The sequence below is a fragment of the Camellia sinensis genome, chromosome 12, assembly GCF_055761805.1.
Source record: "Camellia sinensis isolate YWXY chromosome 12, ASM5576180v1, whole genome shotgun sequence".
In the NCBI taxonomy this organism is placed as follows: Eukaryota; Viridiplantae; Streptophyta; class Magnoliopsida; order Ericales; family Theaceae; genus Camellia; species Camellia sinensis.
Window position 1 is genome coordinate 75,105,205 of NC_138972.1, and position 13,748 is coordinate 75,118,952.

At 35.0% G+C, this 13,748-nt stretch overlaps 2 protein-coding genes across 2 annotated transcripts; both read left to right on the forward strand.

The window, feature by feature from the left end:
- The first annotated feature begins 271 nt into the window (after positions 1 to 271).
- Positions 272 to 2,749, forward strand: LOC114300052 (uncharacterized). Its single transcript, XM_082897469.1, has 2 exons — positions 272 to 776; positions 2,546 to 2,749. The coding sequence occupies exon 1, from the start codon at positions 425 to 427 to the stop codon at positions 734 to 736; it is 312 nt and encodes a 103-aa protein (XP_082753595.1). The 5' UTR covers positions 272 to 424; the 3' UTR covers positions 737 to 776; positions 2,546 to 2,749.
- Positions 2,750 to 3,625: 876 nt separating this feature from the next.
- Positions 3,626 to 6,398, forward strand: LOC114300050 (uncharacterized). Its single transcript, XM_028244905.2, has 2 exons — positions 3,626 to 4,234; positions 6,229 to 6,398. Exon 1 carries the CDS (start codon positions 3,843 to 3,845, stop codon positions 4,188 to 4,190), a length of 348 nt encoding a protein of 115 aa, XP_028100706.2. The 5' UTR covers positions 3,626 to 3,842; the 3' UTR covers positions 4,191 to 4,234; positions 6,229 to 6,398.
- Positions 6,399 to 13,748: the final 7,350 nt, after the last annotated feature.

Here is a 13,748-nt window from a genome sequence, read left to right on the forward strand (position 1 = left end):
TAAATTTTTTAATTTTTAATTTTTAAGTTTAAAAAACAATTTAAAAAATAAAAAATAATATAATTTAAAAAAATAAAAATAATAAAAAACGGACTTTTAACTCAAATAGACCATTGTTGATTTGTTTATTTGTTAATTTTCGCCCTAAACGTAGCAGAACAGGGTGGGCCCAATGCGAATCCATGACTGACGCTTGTCGTCTTACAACACGCCGCATGCACGTATTGAGGGCATTCAAGTAATTTCATCCCATTCCAAGGATAACGTTCTATTCTGATATTTTCTTCTGCTCTCTCTTCTTCCTTCTTTTAGCGCCTATAAATAGGAGGCCTTCGACCACCATTTCTCTTCACAAATCCAGTCGATCATATTCAGATACCCAATTTCCCATCCATTTTTCTAGCGCGAGAAAAAGAGAGAGAAAATGGCAGGAATCGTGCACAAGATCGGAGAGACCCTCCACATGGGAGGCCAAAAGGAAGGCGAGAAGCAACACAAGGAAGGTGAGCACCATGGCGATATGCACAAATCGGAACACTACGAAGCAGAAAAGTACAAATCTGAAGGAGAGAAGCACAAATCGGAGCAGCATGGAGGTGAGCACAAGGAAGGAGGGTTCATGAGCAAGATCCATGGTGGTGGTGAGAAAGGTGAGAAGAAGAAGAAGGAGAAGAAGAAGCACGAGCATGGACAGGAGCACCATGGTAAAGACAGCAGCGACAGTGATAGCGATTAGATCGCTCGCTCTATCCTTCTTCCACTACACTTCTTCCGAGGTAATAGTTATATATGGCTATTGGTTAGATTTGACGTGAATTTGTATTGTATTGTATTGTATTGTATGTATATACATGTATGTAGATTTTAGAAATGTTATTTGGATACAAAACGAGTAAAAATGAATGCGTAAGATTTGATGATATGATATGATCTTGCTTGCTTTTGTTATGGGTTTTATTGAACGTTTTGGTGGACGCAGTGTGAGTCATTTAAATCGTAGCTGTTTACTCGGACCTGTGGAGGGTGCTATCACAGCACCCTGCTGTGGCATGCCGGTTGTTTTATTTTGATCATTCCAACTGTCTTGGTTCGTCGGATATATCTTCTACATAAAAAAATAAAATTAATCGACTTGAGCTTCATGAATCATGATCAGATTATTATTATTTTTGATTGGGAAAGAAAAATTTTATTGAGATCAAAAAGAAAGTCACAATAAGATCATATCATAATTATTTTTAAAAAAAATTATCAAAATTATGCTAATTATATTTTTTTAAAAAACTGATCTTGTTATGAGATATCTATGTCTAATTGGTTTGATTTTTTTTAATTTTTTTTGTGAATGATCCACTCGGCGTATTGAGAAAACGGCCCACGAGCTCACAGCATACAGCAGGCTCCTCAGTTCCTGTTTACTTTACAAATGTATTTGACTTTACTTCACTATAACAAATCAGAGTTTTATAAATTAAATATTTTGGTTTTTAAAAATAAAAATTTTGTTATAAAAGGTATTTAGAGATTAATTTTTTATCGTCACAAAATAGTTGCTAAAAGGTCATTTTAAAAAGTTCAAAATAAGACTTTTAACGACAAATTTTAAAAAAGTAACAAAATTTTAAAAATGTCACTAATAAATAAACTTTTAAAGAGAAAATAATTTAGTCTGGGTTTATTTTTTGAGACAAAAAATTTGGTCTCAAAAGGATAATAATCTATCATTAATATCTAATTTTTGTTGTTAAAAATATAATAACGACACTTTTCGTAATAAAAATATTTGGTTCATAAAAAATAATTTTGTTCCTAAATTTTGATCTCTAAAATCTTAATTTTTCACAGTGTTTTATTATATATATATATATATATATATATATGTCAATAGTTTTGAAAATAAAATTTAATGATAAATACCATTTATTTTTATTTTTATTATTTTATTTTTATCTTTGTGATCTTCTATACCTCTCATGTTCGACCCTAAAAGGATAGAATTTGTAAATTTTGTCACGTTATTGTGGCTCCCTCTAACCTTTTTCATTATGAAGAAAAGAAAAGGTTTACCCAACTATCCACTTTTTATATGAATTTTTTTTTTATAATAAACACCCTTTATTATATTATCTTATGATATTTGATTATGAAATATTTTGATGTTAGCTATAATTTTATTATTATTTATTGTGATTGTGATGTATCTATTATAATAATTATTTTAGTTATGATCGAAAATATATATAATATTTGATTAAAATCATTATTTATTTTTTAATTATAACTAAAAATAATTTGATTAAATTTCGTACCTTGTCAATTGGTATTCAGGATGTATATAGTAGCATGACCATAATGTGACAGTGATATTATTTTATTACATTTTGTATATTATGTAATGTAATGTGTTACTATATTGTTAATGAGAATCTGTGATGAAATTCGTTAATTTAATACAATAATAACGTATGAGATAATATATATGTGAAATGTGATGCAATGAACTGATTGGCATAGCATTGATTTGTGTGTTGTTATTTCTTCGCAGGTGGGTTTGACTCTGAGGAGAGCTACGAATAAAAGGCAAATAGAGATTGGTGTAGTGGGAGGGGGAGAAATAAAATCTTGCTTTCAATATCTAATAGTGTTATGAGATGTTATCAGTGTGGGTGTGAATGTAATGTCTACATATGATGATATGTGATATATATAAATTAAGAAAAATATTAATGAAATGTTTCTCTTCTGTTTAGGGTGATGAAGTAAAGAAGGAATATGCTAATTCAATGGTCCTGATGAATTCTTGGTAATCTAAGGCCTAACAATTAGGTTACATATGATGTGTACACTTGTGTACACTTTAATGTATGTTGTGTCTGAATTATAAATTTGAATAACTATATAGAAAGGAAATGAAAAGATGCTGGGGAATTTTTTTTTTTTTTGAAATAAGGGTGTCTCATATGATATAGAGAGATATATGTGAGCAAGTGAACGATAATTTTGCGTGAATTTTTTTTTGGTGTACTGCATATCATATGCAATTTCATTACAAGATTATGTAAATTTTTATGAATTTATATAAATGGTCTCATTAAAATGCGTAAGTTGAATATAAATTCGCATAATTATTCAAGTTTTTATGAATTTACGATAATTTGTATTTAACTTGTACATTTTATGAGCTTACTTATGTAAGTTCGTGAAATCTTACATAATTTTATAAGATTAAACGTTTTGCATTTCTGCTTGTTAGTTTGATTTAACTATTTACTAAAATCGAGAACATTATTAATTTTTTCAGTTTTAAAACTGAGAACATTATAAGTTTTTTAATTTTTAATTTTTTTTTTTGCACATCAATGTTCCATGATCATGCTCTTTTAGAGTCATAAATTTTCAATTTTACACAAAAAAAAATTCAATTTATTCTTTTTTTTAAGCATAAATTCTTTTTAGGTTTATTCAATTTGAAAGTTAATATTTTAAAAAAATTTTAAAATTAAAATAAATATTAATTAATTTATTTTTCTATTTATAAATAATCATAAATAATAGGTAATCATTATTTGAAAGATAATTTTAATTATTAAAAATTTAATAAATTTAAAAAATTAAAATTTCATCTTACAACACGCTGGGTACACGTATTGAGGGCATTAAAGTAGTTTCATCCCATTCCCAGGATAACGTTCTCTTCTGATATTTTCTTCTCTCTCTTCTTCCCCCTTTTAGCTTCTATAAATAAGAGCCCTTGGAACTGCATTTCTCTTCACAAATCCAATCGATCACATTCAGATCCCCAATTTCCCATCCATTTTTCTAGCGCGAAAAAAAGAGAGAAAATGGCAGGAATCATACACAAGATAGGAGAGACCCTCCACATCGGAGGCCAAAAGGAAGGCGAGAAGCAACACAAGGAAGGTGAGCACAAGGGAGAGCACCATGGCGATATGCACAAACCAGAACACTACGAAGGAGAAAAGCACAAATCTGAAGGAGAGAAGCACAAATCGGAGCACCATGGAGATGAGCACAAGGAAGGAGGGTTCATGAGCAAGATCCATGGTGGTGGTGATCATCATGGTCATGAGGAGAAAGGTGAGAAAAAGAAGAAGAAGGAGAAGAAGAAGAAGCACGAGGATGGACACGAGCACCATGGTCATGACAGCAGCGACAGTGATAGCGATTAGATCGCTCGCTCGCTTTATACTTCTTCCCCTACACTACTTCGAAGGTAATATATATATACACATATATACATGCATATTGGTTAGATTTGATGTGAATTTGTATTGTATGTATATATATATATATATATATATATATAGATTTAGAATTGTTATTTGGATACAAAACGAGTAAAAATGAATGTGTAGTGTTTGATGATATGATCTTGCTTGCTTTTGTTGTGGGTTTTATTGAACGTTTTGGTGGACGTAGTGTGAGTCATTTAAATCGTAGTTGTTTACTCGGATCTGTGGATGGTGACTACTAATTCTATCGATTTTATTTTGATGATAAAAAATAAAATAATTGACCTGAGCTTCATAATCGGATCATATTTTATTATTTTTATCGGCAAATTTTTTTATTTTATTTTATTTTATTATTTTTTTTAATTTTTATATTCAGAACAAAAAGAATTTTACAAAAAAAGGTCAAGGCACGCAGAAGGCTCCTCAGTTCCTATTATAGCCTCGTGTGGGAAAGCGGCTATTTTAGAAGTTTTTTGATTATTTGATTATTTTAATAGGTTATTTTAATTTTTGAATTTGAAAAGATGAGATGAGATGAATTTTAATTGAATTGTTATATTGAAAAGTGTGTTGAAATGATGTTTAAATTTAAAATGATAAATTTATCCTTAAAATTATAATTTTTTAAATTGATAAAAATGGACAAAATCGTTATTTCTAACGTGATGTAACAACTTGTCACTTTGACAGTGTAGGGCAGTGCACCTATTTTTTTTTTTATTTTTTTTTTTTTATTGAGTTTTGCACTTCCGCCTGCTGTTCATACTTTTTGGCTTATATCCAAAATGAGGCTATAATAACCTGAACTGTATGTCGATAGTTTTGAAAATAAAATTTAATGAGAAATATCATTTATTATTATTATTATTTTATTTTTATTTTTGTGGTCTTCTATACCCCTCATATTCGACCCTAGAAGGATAACCTTTTTCATTATGAAAAAGAAAAGTCAAACCCAACCATTCACTTTTTATATGAAAAATTTTATAATAAATACTCTTTTATTATATGATCTTGTTATGATATTTATGATATTTGGTTATAAATTATTTTGATGTCAGTTATAATTTTATCATTTATTTATTTTCTATTGGTACACAGGATCATAATGTGGCAAGGATATTACTTTATTACATTTTTTATATTGTGTAATGTAATGTAATGTGTTACTACTTTATTGTTAATGAGAATATGTGATGACACCCATTTATTTAAGGGAAATGATATATCTTTTAAGGATAAAGCTTGAGAGTTCGAAAATTTGCCCCTCCTAATCTTCCTAATGCCCAAAACGACGTCGTTTTGGGCATTAGGTTTTTTTTTTTTTTTCTTCTTTTTTTTCTGCCATTTTTCACCATTTTCGAGCTCAAACGCAGGTGGGAGAGGGAGAGAGAGAGAGGGGGAGAACGGAGAGGAGAAGGGCGGAGAGGAGAGAGGGAAGGAGAGGAGAGAGGGAAAGAGAGAAGAGGGAATGGAGACACACACACACACAAATGGCCCCTGCATTCCGGCCGAGCGTCCGATCGTTGCAGCTCCGCCGATCGTCAGTTCGCCGTCTGCCCCCGCCGTCGCCGTCTGCCTCTGTTTCTTCCCTTCTTCCCGTCTGCTTCTTCTTTCTGATTGAATCAAAAAAAAAAAATTCAAAAATGTCGAAACGCATCGTTTTGGTTTCGGAGGATTAGAGGGGTCTTGGTTTCGAGCTACGTAGCACGATTGATCTTTTAAAAATGGGGTTTTAAATAGAACCCTATACACTTATTAATGAAATTAGAAAAAAAAAAAAAAAACACAGACATCACTATTATTGTGGAGATTGTGGAGTCTATTCCTATTATCATTAAAAAAAATTTATTAGAATTCTCAATTTTTTTTCTTGATTTAATACAATAATAACGTATGAGATAATGTATGAAATGTGGTGCAATGAACTGATTGGCGTAGCATTGGTTTGTGTGTTGTTATTTCTTTGCAGGTGGGTTTGGCTCTGAGGAGAGCTACAAATAAGAGGCCAATAGAGATTGGTGTGGTGGGAGGGAGAGAAATAAAATCTTGCTTAGTGTTATGAGATGTTATTAGTGTGGGTGTGAATGTAATGTCTACAGATGATGTGACATATATAAATTAAGAAAAATATTAATGAAATGTTTGTCTTTTTTATGGTGATGAAGGAAAGAAGGAATGCTCTACTTCAATGGTGCTGATCAATAATTAGGTTGTATATGATGCGCAACTCTTTTACGTTGTGATTGATTTTACGTTGTGATTGATTAGAGAATTTGAAAAGAAATTTAGAAACATGGAAGGAAAAAGATATGTAAAATATAGGTATATTTTATTTATATTTTACATATATATATATATATTTTTTTCAAATCTCTTTTAAATTTTTTTAATCAAACACAGTATTAATGTTATTTCTAAATCATAAAATTGGTTAGCTATTTAGAAAGAAAATGGGAAGATGGCGGGGAGAAGTTTTTTTTTTTTTTAAATAACTCGGCACCCGGTCCTATGAACAGATTAAATTTGGGAGTCTAATCTTACCGTCCACTAGCGGAGTTCTATTTATAAAGTTGGGGTAATGCCTGTATGAGCTAGTCTTAACAAATTATTTTAGAGACGGGGTCATTGTTATGTTAAAGGCACAGTAGTGACTGTTGTGTCTCAATTTGAAGTGTATTATGAGTTTATTTTTATGATTCGAACCGTTCATTTTGTAGGGTTTGTTGAGTATTTCATGTCTATCAAAAATTGTATTAATTAAATATCAATAATTATATGATCGAATTGTATTTTTTTATGCTATTCCTCAAAAAAAAAAAAAAAAATTCTTGTTTATTTTTTTGATTATTAATATTCGATTAATATGATTTTTTGATAGGAATAAAGTATTTAATAAATTTTACAAAATGAACAATTCGGATCATAAAATTAAATCCATAATATACCACAAATTGAGACACAACAGTCCTTACCGTGCCTTTAGTACAGTAATCTCATTTCCATTTGTTTTGCAACTTTTGCTAAGAAATTGTTTATATTTAAGAGGGGCACATCGCCAACCCTTAGGATTGGTGGGGAAAAGGTTTCACTCACCTCTCTTTCTTTATTATATTCTTATCCAAATTTATGATTAATCGTGAGGAAATTTATCATTTGAGAAATAGTGCCCATCGCATAATTTTTTTTTTTCCGAATCTCATATCTCATCAAATTTATCTAAGAAAAAATAAAATAAAATTTTAAATGTCTTTTGTTTCCTTCTGTTTTGAATGATTCTGTTCAAAGGGAAGGGCAAAGAAGAAGGAAAATAATAACGGAAAAGAAAATTTCAAGAGAAAAGGAAAAACAATGTGGAAAAAAGAAAGAAAACAAGAAAAAGAAAACACAAAAAGGAAAAACATTCTCAAACCTCTTTTGTTAGATTTTTATAATTGACAAAATCGTTTAACAAAATTTTGTTCAGCTGTAATTTTATTTGTTCTTATATTTCAGTGAGGATGTGAGTATTTAGATACAAATATAATCCAAAATGTGTCTATATAGAGGAGTTTGTGATTTTAAGGTTTTATATTTGCCACTTCATTGACTATGTACGGGGATTAAGTTGTTTGTCAAAGTTGTTTGATTGCTTGAGCAGCCATTTGTGCGCTTGAGCGGTGAATAGGAGTATCTAGTATTTTTGCCTGCAAATTGAACTTTTGAGAAGCAAGTTTTATCGCTCGAGCGATGAAATGTGCGCTCGAGCGATCGGCCTATATGTTTTGCACTGTCTTTACTCACACCACATGAGTGATGAAGGGTGCGCTCGAGTAGTCTTCGCGATCCTATTTTCTATAAAGTGTGCTATTCGCTATTTTTAGGGTTTAACCCGTCCAGATTTTAGAGAGAAAGAAAAAGCAAAGTGTGATATATTGAAGTGTATTTTATAAGTATTTCCTTAATAATTTGAGATTGATCAATGAATCAACAAACTTTATATTGATATCATCAAGGGGTTTGTCTTTATTATTTTATACACAAAGAGAAAGGTGTTCTTCAGTGGGTTCCGGGAAACTTGGACGTGAAGCTTTGATGAATTTCAGAGTGGCTCATCGTCATTGATTTGATGTCGGTGTTGTGGATTCAATATTGGGCAAAGTAGTTCCATGGTGAGACGGTGTTGAAAGAGGCACATCAGGTTTGGTTCAATTCGGGTGTAGATTCGCTAAATAATTTAGAGTAATCTTTTGTAATTCGTTTTTGTCTTCTTAGTGGATTGTTTTGTAGCTTTGGGCTGTAGTTTTTTTTATTACAATTGGAGGTGCTCTAATTGTGTTTTTCTTTTTCTTTTTTTTTTACGTTAAATCGTTGTATCGATTTATTTTTGATTGTTTGATTAGAATTGTTATTCATTGTTTAAAATTGAAATATAATTACAAATTAATATCTCAAGAATTTTAAATTTTTCATCTTTTTTTGGGACTTTAAAACTACGAGGGAAATGACAAAAAATTGGGTGAAAATTAATTTGATGGAAAAAATAAGGAATAATTTTATAAACTTCAGAACTTTTTTTTGTTCATATTCATATTGCAAGAAAGTATTGTAGAGAATATGATTCTACATGGAGTATGTTTTGCACAAGCATCGTGCGTTTAGGATCACTATATATATATTGTGTGAGTGAATTTCCAACCACACTGCCCAACTCAGTATTCAGCTGGAGAGTACTGGCAGAATAGATGGCACCTGACTTACCTGTAACAGAAAGAGAAGACTCCGGCGGTGGTTCGTCTACCCGGGGGCACTCCGACGATCAAGTCAGTAAAATATCTCTCAAAGATAATCAATAGTGCTAATATCACTATTCAGAATATAAATTGTGTACCTTAGACCCATCGGGGGTGCTTTTCTTTTATAATTAACTCAATCCTAGTCCCCATAGAAGCCTAGCTTCAATGGATTTTTGCTCAGTGTTCATCTTGGACTCTCCAAGAGATAAAGATAAACTCCCTAAGAATGTTATCCTTATTCATGCTAAAGTCCTTCCTCATTCTAGGACTCTTATGCCTTATCCGCTTATCTCGGATTCCGATATCTTCGGAGATAACCTCAGCCTAACTAAGATCACGTCGGCATCATAACCTGGACACGTGGCACCTCAGCTGACACGTCGGCGTCACCTTGGCCATGTGTTGGGACTTAGAAAATATATCCCCACAACTGCCCCCTAGGTTCTATTACCTCGGCATTCTGAGGTGATGGAACCTATATCATTACTTCCTTCCAGTACGTCGGCTTAAAGTATCTCAGCTGAGACCATCGACAAGGCCGACATGTCTCTTTAAAGAACAAGGACCCTAAGAGCTGTTTTTCGCGTATGAGCTGTCATACACAATAACTCAACCGTTTTACCCACGTGCCTTCCCCTTACTGGATCGTGCTTGTTACGCGCCTGTAAGTTATCTTGCGCCTGCGTGCGCCGTCTGACGAATCCGTCGTTTTAGGCTCATTAATTTTATTTTGCCGCCGTTTCAAGTTTTAACAAAGCTTTTTCCCTCTCTTCCATCTTTTCACTTTTCTCTATCATTTCTGAGGCTTTCTCTCTCTCTAGCTTTTTCAAATCCTCCATTGTTCCAAGCTTCCAAAGCTTTGTAACTTGCTCCATCCACCTCCTCCGGCGAGGTTCTTGCTAATCTTTTTCGCAGCTGTCGTTCGTCTGACTTTGGCGAACTCAACACCGGCTTCTTTCCTTCGGTGAGTTACTGTTTCTTCCCATTTTTAGTTCTTGTTGCTCTTCAAGAAGTTTTTCTTCATTATTTGCCATTGCTGTTTTACTCAAGTATTTGATTTATGAATCATACATTTGAATGTGTTTATTTCATGACTTTGCTATTGCTCATGTCCTAAATACACATACTGCTCACAATTTTCCTGCACTCTTGCCACTGTTCTTGGCCTTATACCCTTTGCACTTACTTTGGCACAATGTTCTTGATAGTTCATCATTGTTCTTGACTCTGAAGCGCATTCTTGCTTTTTTGTTTTCCAGATTCATGTCTTTAATCTTCGTTTCCATAGATCTAAGTTTGGGATTTGCTTGTAGAACCCACAAATTCTTAGGAAAAATCGAAACGGTCCCCACAATTTCTTACCCCACAAATTTTTAGGTTTTTGCTGAGGTTCCAATAACCTTTTTAAAACACCTTCTTTCTGAAACTCAGTTCCTCCTAGTTTAAGCCGATATCATGGGTATGTGGAAACATAGGGTAGACACCCAGACCAAGTTAGATCACTTTAGGCATGAGTTTGACATCCCGGCCGACGTCCATCTGAGGTTGGCTGGGGAAGATGACTCCATTATGCCTACAACTGATTCTATGCCCTTCCCTGTGGTAGCTTTTATCGAGTGCGGACTTCGGCTCCCACTAAATACCCTTTTCCGTGAGATACTACATTATTATAAGCTGAACTCGATGCAACTTGCCATCAACTCCTACCGAGTTATCAATGACATAATAGCCTTAGCCAAACAAGAAAATGCTAGGGTTACGTTATCCGATATCTAATACTGCTACACCATGTGTGGCCTCAAAAAAGATAAGGGCTACATTTACTACCTCAAGTCGAGGTCCATAGAGTACAAAATTGTTGCCGACCTCCCTGACTCCAACAAGGGAGCTGGGGATGACTATTTCATTACCTCGGGGAACTGGGAGTTCGCTCCAGATGAGGATCTCCACCTCTATCCTCTTCCTCGAACAGTTTTTGTAGAGGGTAATGGTAAGAACCCTGTGCTCTTCCTCGAACAGTTTTTGTAGAGGGTAATGGTAAGAACCCTGTGTTCATACTTACTTGTTTTTCAAGTCTTCAATACTTTATTTGTTTCTAATGTCTATTTTTCTTGCAGCTCTTCCTCAGCCACCAAAGGGCTTCCGTCAGTCTTTCTTTCCCAGCAAAGACTTGAGGAAACTTTTGGATCTGCCAGTCCACAAACGGAGAGCCCCTCTGGTACTTAATTTCATCCCAACTTACAAATCGGCGCTGCCCGACGTCCCAAAGAAAAAGAAGAAAAGCCAGTCACCTCCTTCTGCCACAACTCTTCAAACAGTCTCCTCATCTCGACCAGATCAAGGATCGACCTCAGATCTAGCTGAGCAGCCGTCTACCTCGGCTCTATATCTGATCCCAATATCCCAACGCCGTCGACGACGCCGAACAGTTTTTGCTACTGAGATGGGCCGCCAAAAAGCAGTTGCCAAAGACCTCTTAGCCAACATCCCTACCGACGTTGACACTCAACCAGCACAAACCCAGCCTCAGCCAAGGCAAAAGCAAAAAAGAATTAAGAAGGCCCAGCCAAAGGCCAGGGTGACTCAGGTTGATACTGAGGACATCTTGCCAATCTCCAAATTGGCTGAGAGCGATAAGTCCCATTCTGCCGTCGAGAAATGGCCTACCGAGGACCAACCATCCGAATCTACCTGATCAAAGAGGCCGAGGTCATCCGCTACAACCACCACGGGGTCTTTAAAGCAAGATGCCCCCTGGGCCCCCCAAATCACACTAGAGGATAAGCCAGTTAGGGCTAGCGATAGTGCCGACGACATCAACGTCGGCGTTGCCCTTAGTATCGCTCTGCTTCTTCCCGACATAGAGGATAAGCCAGTTAGGGCTAGCGATAGTGCCGACGACATCAACGTCGGCGTTGCCCTTAGTACCGCTCTGCTTCTTCCCGGCGATCTCGACCGAAATGCCGAGCTGAGCGAATATGAAAACTATGCTCTGATGCTTCAGCGCTCTGTTCAAGTAAGTCTCTTTATTCGGTAATTTTTCTTTTTTTCTCTTCATTTCATACTTATAATATTTTCTAATAACTTCTGTTCACTTTCAGGCCATCCAGCATGCTCATTCTTTCTCAGTGCAAGCCTTTGAGAATCGGAAGGAGCTTGCCGACAAGAAGAGAGAGGCTGCTAGTCTGCAAAAGACTAAGAAAAACTTCCAATAAAAAATTAAGACCTTGGAGGATCAAGCCGAGGCTGCTATTAAAGCTCAAAATGACGCCGAAGAAAAGGCGAAATCCGCTGAAGCCATTAGGAAGGTGAGGCCCAAAAAAAAGAGGCCGAGGAAAATATGTCCCAGGCCCAGAAAGAACTTCAGGATGCCCTGGCCACCAAAGATGCCGAGATAAAGGCAGCTGATGAGAAGGGCTATAACGAGGGGGTGGCCGATGTCACGGCGGACTATGAAAAGCAAGTGAAGCAGGCATGTAACAAGGGTTTCACCCTTGGTTGGATGTCTCTTCTGAAAAAGCTTGAAGTCCCCGAGGACTCGTCCCTCAGGAACGCCGACGTCATTCCTCTTCCATTCCCTCCAACTCCAACTCAATCCGACGACGAATCTGAGTCTAATGAGGAGACCTTGGTGAGGAAATCAAAGGAGGCTGTTGGGAGCAAGTCCCCTTCTCTGAATGAGCAAGTCCTGGACTTGACTCAAGATGAGGAGGGTGAGGAAGTCCCCAAGGATACCACTCTTGAGAAGCCGTCATCGGACGTGCCTTTTGTCGATAAGAGCCTCGATCTTACCCTTTAAGAAATTGATGCTGAGCTTGCAGCTGAGAAGGCCGCCGAGATGTCTTCTCAGCAGTCCTCTGAGGTCCAAACCCAGCCTGCGAATGATGCTGAAGAATCTTAATTTCATGTTTTTTCTCTTTCTTCTGTGCTCTGTACTTTTGTTTTTCTTTTGAAACAGTGTATGCTCTTCATATTGCCGAAGTGCCTTCTTATAAATACAACTTCTTTGTTTTGAACGTTTGTATGTTTGGCTTCTCTTTACTACTCTTGTATGATTCCATACTTAGAATATTTTACATATCTTTAATATACACTTCAATCTTTGTGCAACCTTCTCGGGGTGACACACTTCGGTTATACAAACTGATGATTTACCTCGGCAAGTACCCAAGTACCTTTCTTAACATAACCTTGGTTTCAGCTTGTAAATTTTTTCATAAAATTTCAACAAGTGTTTAACCTTAGTTTAACTTCAACTTGTAAACTTTTCTCAAGTTTCAACAAGTGTTAAACATGATCTCAGTTTAATTTCAACTTGTAAACTTTTCTCAAGTTTCAACAAATGTTAAACATGATCTCGGTTTAACTTTAACTTATAAACTTTTCTCAAGTTTCAACAAGTGTTAAACATGATCTCGGTTTAACTTCAACTTGTAAACTTTTCTCAAGTTTTAACAAATGTTAAACATCATCTCGGTTTAACTTTAACTTGTAAACTTTTCTCAAGTTTCAACAAGTGTTAAACATGATCTCGGTTTAACTTCAACTTGTAAACTTTTCTCAAGTTTCAACAAGTGTTAAACATGATCTCGGTTTAACTTCAACTTGTAAACTTTTCTCAAGTTTCAAAAAGTGTTAAAACCATTTTTCTTCTCTCTCTCCCCTAATGTGAACCTAAGTTCCACTTGGGTTCTCACTATACATGTATTCTAGAAAC

Bases quoted from the DNA above. Each gene is read 5' to 3' on its own strand.
- LOC114300052 (XM_082897469.1), top strand. From the start codon at position 425: ATGGCAGGAATCGTGCACAAGATCGGAGAGACCCTCCACATGGGAGGC.
- LOC114300050 (XM_028244905.2), top strand. From the start codon at position 3,843: ATGGCAGGAATCATACACAAGATAGGAGAGACCCTCCACATCGGAGGC.